General features: G+C 52.0%; 3 protein-coding genes across 3 annotated transcripts; 1 reads left to right on the plus strand and 2 right to left on the minus strand.

Annotated features, from left to right (window-relative positions):
• Window positions 1-830: 830 nt before the first annotated feature.
• NGA_0002202 (hemolysin iii) lies at window positions 831-2,999 on the minus strand. Its single transcript, XM_005853474.1, has 4 exons — window positions 2,815-2,999; window positions 2,179-2,641; window positions 1,824-2,072; window positions 831-1,734 (listed from the first exon to the last, which is right to left on the minus strand). Exons 1-4 carry the CDS (start codon window positions 2,986-2,988, stop codon window positions 1,052-1,054), a joined length of 1,569 nt encoding a protein of 522 aa, XP_005853536.1. The 5' UTR covers window positions 2,989-2,999; the 3' UTR covers window positions 831-1,051.
• Window positions 3,000-5,327: 2,328 nt separating this feature from the next.
• NGA_0000302 (ethylmalonic encephalopathy 1) lies at window positions 5,328-7,401 on the plus strand. Its single transcript, XM_005853473.1, has 3 exons — window positions 5,328-5,493; window positions 5,653-5,886; window positions 6,183-7,401. The coding sequence occupies exons 1-3, from the start codon at window positions 5,377-5,379 to the stop codon at window positions 7,134-7,136; spliced, it is 1,305 nt and encodes a 434-aa protein (XP_005853535.1). The 5' UTR covers window positions 5,328-5,376; the 3' UTR covers window positions 7,137-7,401.
• Window positions 7,402-7,531: 130 nt separating this feature from the next.
• NGA_0002702 (fad-dependent pyridine nucleotide-disulfide oxidoreductase) lies at window positions 7,532-8,674 on the minus strand (the record flags this gene model as incomplete). The annotated part of the gene is made up of 1 exon (XM_005853475.1): window positions 7,532-8,674. The coding sequence occupies one exon, from the start codon at window positions 8,672-8,674 to the stop codon at window positions 7,532-7,534; it is 1,143 nt and encodes a 380-aa protein (XP_005853537.1).
• Between the last annotated feature and the right edge of the window lie 778 nt (window positions 8,675-9,452).

Here is a 9,452-nt window from a genome sequence, read left to right on the forward strand (position 1 = left end):
GCGTGAAAATCCACGTGTGAGCAGAGGGGAGGCTCTTGAGGCGAACGATAGCGAAGGACATGTGGTGAGTAGAGACGCGGATGCCGCTGGGAAAAGGTAAAAAGACAAGTCCCATATAGCGATTCTCCCTTTATTTGACGAGGCCAGGAGGTAACGATTTTGTGGGCAGTGTGCAGTATGGAATATGGTGGCCTCCTTGGTCGCCGCTTCGTCTCGGATGTGGGAAATGTAAGCGGCGTCATCGAAGAAATGGCTATCATCCGGCATTCTTGTACCTGTATACTTGATTTGAATAAGCAGTCGCCTGGAATTGTGCATGAAGTTTTCGGAGAAGTGATTTAAGGGCCTGGAGGCTTCGAACAACGGACAGGGCATGGTCAACTAGTCGCCTCGCTGCTACTGGTTAGTAACCAGTGTCAGGGCCGGAAACATTGTGCGTCGAGTGATTGAATAACCCTCCGCTGAACGAGTAACCTCGATCGCTTGAAGCGGACTGTTATCACACTCGATCTTTTTTTATCAACTTTGCACACAAGTCTGGGAAAAGTCATCCTTTCGAGGCTACAGTGCTTTCTTTTCGAGCAAACTTTGAAGGGAACCTCCCGCCGACCGCCGTATGGGCCGGCCCTAACTCAGATGGTGGACAATTTTTGAGGGATGCACCACAAACATACAAAAGCCTCCCGCTGATGAAGAGTTTTTACTTCATCCGCGCTTTTCGTGGTCCGCGCCGGTAAGGAACAACGTGGGAAGGTAACTCGATACAAGAGAAAGAAGCACACGCGTATCTCGCATCTCTTGGAACTATCAAACTTGTCGATATTTAAGGCCCCAGGTGTGTTAACACGACATATTCTATATAAAGCTTACTTTTTTTTTGGGAAGCTTGCTGAATCGTGAATCGCTGCTCATATCAGATGTGTCTAAGTCATCGCAAGAAGAAGTATTACCACCATGGACGCTACGATGGCATGCATCCGCTGTGCAAACTCGAAATCGCATCGTACCATGCTGGCACCCTTCTGCATCCTCCCTGAGCTCCATGTCTCTGTCATCTTTGCTGAGTAGCAACCAGACCCATGCCAACCACGAAGTGATACACGCACAACCAATGCAGCAAACTCCCAAGCATCACAAACATGTGCCACACCATGTGATAGATCGGTTTGATCTCGCCCAAGATGAAGAAAACAACCCCAATAATGTAGGCCATGCCCCCTCCGACAAGGAGGTAGAGAGCGGTTGCCGGTAGATTCGCCACCAGGTCATCCCAGATCCCAAACGCCGCACAACCCATCCCTAGGAAAATAAAAACTTCCACAAGGTTAGTGGCTTGGTTTGACACTCCCACGCCGGAGGACGCGATGGAGACGCAGATTCCACCGAATGCAGTCAGCCATTCCAAGAGGAGGAGGAGGTTGGCTCGATGACTGTGATGCAGAGCAATCATCATGATAGGGGAGTAGGAACCGGCGATAAGAAGGTAGATTCCCACATGATCGAGAATTTGAAGCACGTCTTTCGCGTGAGGGAGCATAAAGAATGAGTGGTACAGGGAGGAGGAGATGTAGAGCATCATCAAGGAGAGCGAGAAAAGGAGACAGCTCCACCAGTGATAAGGCGTGGTTCCTGGCGCCGACGCCGCTGACATGAGGAGGAGGGTGCCGACCACAGATGCGATGAAGCCGAGACCGTGCGTGAGGCTGTTCAGGATCTCTTCAAAGACGTAATTGCCTGTAGAGAGGGCAATTGCAGGCATGGAGAAAGGGGCGTTACGGAATTGGCATGGTTGAAATAGAGTGGACCTCAGCCCGATCACAGACACTTCGGAGCAGGTTCGTCGGCACCATGCATGTGATCGCGGAAAAGTCTCGCAAGGGCGCAGGCAAGCTCCAGGCCGTTGTCGACCCACGACAGGCGCTCCGCCGTGCAGGCCCTATCGCTTCTCAACCTCCCTCGCTCGCTCGCCGTCCAGCAAGACTTACCTTCCACTCTCATCTCCACGTTTCTGAGTTTGGCGCAGCACTGCAACCTGTTGATACACTTGAAGCCCAGGGCGTTCCTAGAGACATCTACACCGGCGAGAGAAAGAGGGTAAGGGGTGAGCACAAATTCAAAAACCTGGCCCTGAGGATCCCGTCACATCTTTCCATCTAGCGTGAACTGCGGCGCACTCACCCAGGTATTTGAGGCGCGTGTTTTTCTGCAGCATATCTTCCAGCATCAAAGCGCCTTGGGCTGAGAAACAATTTCGCGCCACATTCAAAGTGGTGACAGCGGAATTAACGGCCATGCCCTGACAGACCTCGGCTAGGCCAGAGTCATCTATGCCCGTGTTGCTAATATCGAGAATATTGATGGAGTCGTTGCTGAGCAGGACTTGATGCAAAATACGGGCGTTGCTGTCTCCATTACCAGCTGTGGCTTTCACGTTTGTGACGCCGGCGCCACTTAAATGCAGGCGGCGGATGAATTTGTTGCGATCCAGAATACCTGCCAGGGGTAGGAGAGATCCTTCGCAGAAGCTTTTGGTCGGCTGCATGGTTGCCCAGCGGGTGCGCAGGGTGATGACGACGGAAGGATCGATAGCCATATTGTAATGCAAGCAGTTTATGATATACTGTGCCGTATCGCAGTCACCCTACAAGCAATAAACGAAAGAAAACGACAAAAAGTCGAAGTGATGAATGTCACATAACGCATGGATAGGATGGCGAAGTACGACTTATCTCAACACAAACGCCACAACTCAGGAAACACGCAGATCTACGGCCAACACAGTACATATGGAGACACCCCCGGCTCCATGTTTACCTCTGCATCTCCACTATCGATATGGTTGCGGGGAATGGGAACCAAAGCAGAAGAGAAAGGCGATAGTTTACCAGCAGAAGGAGGGGAATCTGAGGGTGGGCCGTTTCGGGTTGATGGCTGCGTAGGAAGCAGGGCACTGGTAGGCTCCACGTCGTTCATTATATCCGCCGCCATGCTACTTTGCTACGATGAACAGAGATGTAGACAATGCAAAGACTAAACAGCTGTTTCTAGGACTGGTAAATGTGCACATTTAGGACATCGTCGAGCCTCGCAAGTCGACAAAAGGCGACGCGTCTCCTCGCCTAATTACTTCAAGGGGTCAAAAAAACCTTCTTTCTCGATTGAATGGGGACATTGCTAGGATTTCCTATAAAATATCAAGTAGAACTTCATTCGTGGAATAAAAGGTCGTCGCATCCGAATATCACTTCTCGAAGCACTCCCCTCCGGCTGTAACCTCCCGACCCCCACATGCCCCATTTTCGCTCCCTCAATAGGATGGGTTGTATGCATATAATTTACAGACCTCGACTGCTGTTTTTATCAGATTGTCTCCTTTATTTGTGCGTGGGCATTTTGAAATGCATTGAAAGAATGTACGCACTACGTCACGTCCCATGGACGCGCGCAAGATGTATAGACTTGTCGCCGGCCCTGATCCCTGTGTTGGTAAACAAATAAGAAGATCATTCTCTAGTCAGGTCTTTTCTACCGCGTACCAGAATTGTAAATAGTCGTTTGCCACCAAAACGACTGAGTTTTGTCGAAAAACAAATTATAGCTGGCTAAGTACGTGAGGTACCAATACTGGAAGAGTACACGAAGAGAAGGTACAACTGTAGTGCCGGGCGCGCTTTTCTTTCCAGCCCCCTCCCGCTAGGAGACCAAAATGCCATGGCCCGCCTGGATTTTCCCGGGTGAGAGGACGGTCTGAACAAGGATGAGTGCTACCCTGAGCTCAAGTTTGGCAAGTGTGAGGGAAACTTGGGTACAGAAAACATTTCACGTTGTGTCGCAGAGTACGGGAAAAAAATGCAGCCTTGGCGGGATTTACTCGCCTGCACAGTAGAGCCACGAAGGGCATGCGGAGGTCGTGATGCGGAGGTCCGTCCGATTAATTTGTGGGAGGTTTGGGCCTTTTTAAGGCTCCAGTAAATTCCAATGACCGCATGCGGGGACTTGGCCAAGATGAGCGGCGCATGCAGGTGTTCTCCTCCCTACAGGCATGTTCAAGATCCCCAGGAGCGGGAGGGCCGAGGGTGGTAGTTGCCACGTGACGTTCTAACGTGGCACATCTTGGTAGCGGAGAGGGAGGGGGTTCTGGGAAGTAATCGACTGGGCGTGGGTCTTTGATACAGCTTTTGTCTTGCCATTTGTGGTGGATGATGACACGTCCCGGCGACGCATCTATTGGCTGGACAAGGACCTTAAATAGAAGATGGGAACGTATCCGGCGGTCTCCACAAACTGTTGGCTCTACGCAGTCTTGAAAAAAAAATGACAGAAGAGAGAATGAGACGCTGCGCTAATGATTTTGCCTGCGCGTACACTTTCGATCACCAACAAGCATCGGGAACAAGACACAAAAAACGGCTTCCGCCAACAAGAAACAACAAGGAACTTGGATGACGACGAAGTAAAGGATATTGTTCGCCACTTTCAGCGGACCGTTTAATTTGGATGTGGGCGTTTGACTCAATCGGTTGACCCCTTAATATTCTTGGGGCAGTCGTTTTCGAGTGACTTGTACGGTTACCGATCGCACGACTGAGTATGGTTGTCCGACCCCCGTTTGTACCGTGTCCAAACAGTAAGACTGCGTCCTGGGCCGCATTCTAGATATCCTAGGACCTAAAACATCCAAAAACGGGTTCTCCAGCCGTCGAGACTTGCTTGTCTGTGACCGATCATTGCTTTGGTGTGGGGGGTCCTTGCTCGGTTGTGATCGATTTTTGCCCGTCGTGCGATCGATCAATGCTGAAATGTTTACCGTTTCGCGTGAGCCCCGCAACCTGATTGCTTGAAAGTCTTGTTGCAATCATTGGACTGCTTTTATTGGCTCTGTAATTCGCTTCGACATTCTGCTTAAATCCACGACCCACCAGCCGTTGAGACGCTAGTAGTGCTCCACTCTTTTTCCATGCACGGTGAAGATCATCGTACACTGTGCTGTCAGTCAAGTTCAGACATGAAATATATGTAAATGTTAGCTTCAATACGAATGTACACACATGTACTTTATAAGCAGTGAACGAACGAAAAGGAAAGGGGATACATCATGGATGTTAACCCTCGTTTTCGACAGGCAGTCGGGGCCCGTCCGGTCTTGGTCTTGGAACAACTGGAGCGCTCTGGATCCTCCGCCCTTGAGGCTTATGTCCCCGCATGTTTTCAAAGGAACATGTCGGCGTCGCTTCTCAATTCGGTGGAGATTTGAAGCGGAACAAAATTTTCTCGTGCGAACTGCGATATTGGTGACCTTTGGCTTCCATCTCCGACATGATATTAGTAGATTCGCTTAGGGAAAGAGGCACCCGGTCGCCGGCTGCATCCAACAACATGTCCTCAGCTCTCTACTCCCCATGGCGGCCACTCGTCATTTTTTACGGTATTTGCTGCTATAGTGCCACTGCCTTTATGTCGAGCACGCCATTTTGTACCCGTGGTGTGCCAAAGGTAGGATTTTGGTCAGAGTCTCCTCCGACCCGCTCGGGCTGGTGTTGCGGGGTGCCAAGTTGAAGCATTCGGCAGCATTCTCCCTTTTCGAAACGTGTCCTGCCATGTGGTAACTTACGCCTTTCTTTTCCCACCATCTGGGCACGTACATTTTTTCAGTCCATTAGGAGTAGAAGCTTTGGGTCATCACGGTTGGCCAGCACTATGACCGTGACGGCTGCGGACATCACGACGGCAGGTAAACTGGGCGAGGCTGAGACAAGCGCTCTCTCCGACAAGTACAAGAGTGTCCTATATTTGGCCACCGATAAGGGCGCAGACAAAGGCATTGAGCCCAACGGATTCGCCTCTCTACGTGGACTTACTACTCGTCATTTGCCGGTTGATGTGAAGGTAAGTTGATGCCAAATGGTGTTGCTAGAACACTTTCGCAAGACGTATGTCCCAAGTCTACAATGCGGGATGGTATCAAGCACAACACTAAAATAAATGCTCGGCGGGCGGGAGAAAGAAAATACGAATCTATATGCATTTTAAAAGCTGGAAGCCTTGGGATGAACGTAGCTTTTAATGTATGGAAAGAAAACGTTGCCGCTGCCGAAGAGGAGGCGGATCCCTCATCCCTCGCTATGTCTCTTCTCAAACCTCACCCGCGGCCCATCTTCCTTATCCTTCCTGCTTTTCCTTAGGACGGGCTTTCGCTACAACTGGCCACGGATGCCCTACAGGCTTTGGACGAGCTGCCCGCCCCCGCCTTAGTGGTCTGTAGCTCGGGGGGGCGGGCCTCCGCAGTGCAGTGCCTCCGTAAGGCGACAGAGGAGGGGTGGACGAAAGACCAAACACTCGCTTACGCGCTGGAAATGAAGTTACCGTTCGTAAAGAATCCGAGCCTCAAAGATTGGGTGCTGGCTACCGTCGCCGCCAGGGAATACAAGGACGAGCTTCCATTGCTGTTCCGTCCCCTATACGAAGAGACGTCCTGGACTTACACCTTCTTATTGGGCTGCCCCGTGACCAAAGAGGCCATCCTGATCGATCCAGTGGATCTGACTGTGGAGAGGGACTTGCAGGTGATCAAAGAGATGGGCCTCACCCTCGTGGCCGCTCTCAACACGCATTGCCACGCCGACCACGTGACGGGAAGCGGACTCCTCGCACAGAAAGTACCGGGCTGCAAGTCCATGATCGCAAAAATATCGGGCGCCAAAGCGAGCATTCATTTGGAGCCCGGGAACCGGGTTCGATTCGGGCGTCGTTATGTGGAAGCGCGTGCCACGCCGGGGCACACGAACGGATGCATGACTTTCGTCACGGACGACATGAAGATGGCTTTCACAGGGGACGCATTGTTGATCAGAGGCTGCGGGCGCACGGATTTCCAGCAGGGATCTCCAGAGACGATGTTTGAGAGCATCTGGACGCAGATTTTCTCCTTACCGCACGAGACCTCGGTGTATCCGGGGCATGACTACAGGGGCCGGCTGATGTCGACCATCGGGGAGGAGAAACGCTTCAACTCCCGTTTGTCCGGAAAGTCGAAGGAGGAATTCATAGAAATCATGAACAATTTGAAACTGGCGTACCCGAAGAAGATCGACGTGGCATTGCCGGCCAACCTGGTGGACGGGGTGCTGGCTAGCTAGGAAAGTGGGTTACCTGGCTAGCTAGGGAGGGTTACTCGTCTCAAGTTCATGGCGAGCGAATGAATGATCGGGAGGGACTATGATCGGGATGGTCGGCGGGCAATTATGCAGGGCATGCTAGTATGAGTGCAAGGTAGAATGCTACGGACGTCATGGTGAAGCTCGACGACGCTTCCCACAATCAGATAGCGGTGGGTCTCGGTTGGGACGCATAACCTCCATTTCTGCCCTTGAACGACCAAAGAAAGAAGTGGAAAAAATACAACCCGCCCGGACAATTTGTCATCTCTTCGCTTTATTCCCGTCTCTTGCTTTTTTCATTCCCCCTTCCTGCTTCCCCCACGACGATGTACAACGCACATGCATGCTGCGACGACTTCAAGTTGATGATCGGTCTAAGCCCGCTTCCCCGCTTGAGCATCTGCCATTCCCTTTACATCCTTGCTCTCTTCCTCCATGTCCGCCCGGCGATCGGCTTCCGAATAATCGGGCTTGAAAATAAGCCTCGATCCGTACCACCTCCCCTTCATAAACAGGTTCCAGTACACAAATGGGAACACGTATTTCTTGACCAAGAAAAAGAAGAAAGAGGGCTTGCCTTGGTCTAAGAAAGGCAAAGGAATTTTCGTGAATGTTTCCTGCGGGACACAGTCGTAGACAAATTCGGTCATGAGCAGCTTGTCGTAGCCCAGGACGATGGGGCAGGAAGTGAAGCCGTCGTAGGTGGCAGTCGCTCGCTTCCCCCGCATGACGCGAAGGAGGTTATGCACCAGCACCGGCGCCTGGCCCGTGATCGCGGCCATGGTCTTGGAGGTGGGCAGCGAGGAGGAGTCCCCGAGGGCGAAAACGTTCGGGTAGCGCACGTGCTGGGTCGTGTACTTGTCCACCTCCACGAACCCCTTGGGGTCGGCCAGGGGGCTCGTCTTGAGGAAGTCGGGCGCGGACATGGGCGGAGTCACGTGGAGCATGGCGTAGGGCAGCGTGTATTCGCTCCCGTCCTTCACCCGTTGGAAAGTGGCCTCGCGGCGCTCCCCGTTGACGCCCACCAGCAAAGTCTCGAAGACAAAACCAACGCCGCGGGCCTTGGACTCCGACTCAAGGACCTCCGCATACCGAGGCACTCCGAAATAGACTTTTTGTGGCATGAAAAAATTAATGTCCACGGCGTTGCGCCTGTTGTTCCGACGCAAATAGTCGTCGGCAAGCCACATGATTTTTTGAGGGGCTCCCCCGCACTTGACAGGGGAAGGCGGTTGGGTGAAGAGAGCACTGCCTTCGCTGAGGCCCCTAAGGACGCGCCAGGTGTTCTCCGCATACTCGGGATGGTAATTCGAACACACGTGTGAGGTTTCACTGTTGTGCAAGGCATCCTGTAGGCCTGGGATTTTATCCCAGTCGCATTGAAGGCCTGTGGCAACTATAAGATAGTCATAAGTAAGCTGTCGTCCGCTAGCGCACTGCACGGTATTGATTTCTGGATCGATTTTACTTGCGGCGTCTCGGGCCCAAGCGACTCCCTTAGGAATTATGTCGGACATTGGTCGTGCTGACGTTGCTAGATCAAATATGCCTGCGCCCACCAAAGTCCACAGGGGTTGATAATAGTGAGTCGAGGCGGGTTCGACAATGCAGATGTCGGCCGCTTGCATTCCCTCATTAATTAAATGGGCAGCCGAACCGCACCCTCCAGTGCCTCCGCCAAGTATCAAAATTTTATGATGACTAGTGGGTCCGCTGTTGATGTCGTTGGCGGTAGATGTTGCGGAAAGAGGGCTTGCGACGAGGGTGAATACAGAGCGTTGATGTGGGTATGTCCCACGGCCATGGCTGGCATCTTTGAGGCAGGGAGGTCGCAAAAATGCAGCCGCGTTGTGAGCGACTAAAAATACTGAAAAGAAACCGAGGACATCTGACCCCTTCATTTAAGCTGTACGGTATAATGTTCAAATGGGTAAGTGCATTGGACAACGAGATTCAAACAAACTAGCAGATGGTCCTTCGACGAGCACAAATTGAAGTTTAGGCTCAAGCCGCCAAGACGGGAATAGCGAGAGGAGGACGAAAACGAGCAAATCGGTTGGCAAGGATTTCCAAGCGTCGAAAGTACGTCATTTGCGCCGTATCCAAGCAGACACAGTCTCAAGGAAAAGAATGACACCTTGATAGTCAAAATGTAGCAGATCAATTACCCCCCCAAACTCGTTCTTTTCCGTCCGGGCTTGCCCTCTCCGTTACCGGTCGCCACCTCTACTAGGACCCACCAGTGATGAGAGTCACCAGTCATTGGCGAGATTCTATTCATGACGCTTGAGCAAG

The sequence above is a fragment of the Nannochloropsis gaditana genome, assembly GCF_000240725.1.
Source record: "Nannochloropsis gaditana CCMP526 unplaced genomic scaffold scaffold869, whole genome shotgun sequence".
Classification (NCBI taxonomy): domain Eukaryota; class Eustigmatophyceae; order Eustigmatales; family Monodopsidaceae; genus Microchloropsis; species Microchloropsis gaditana.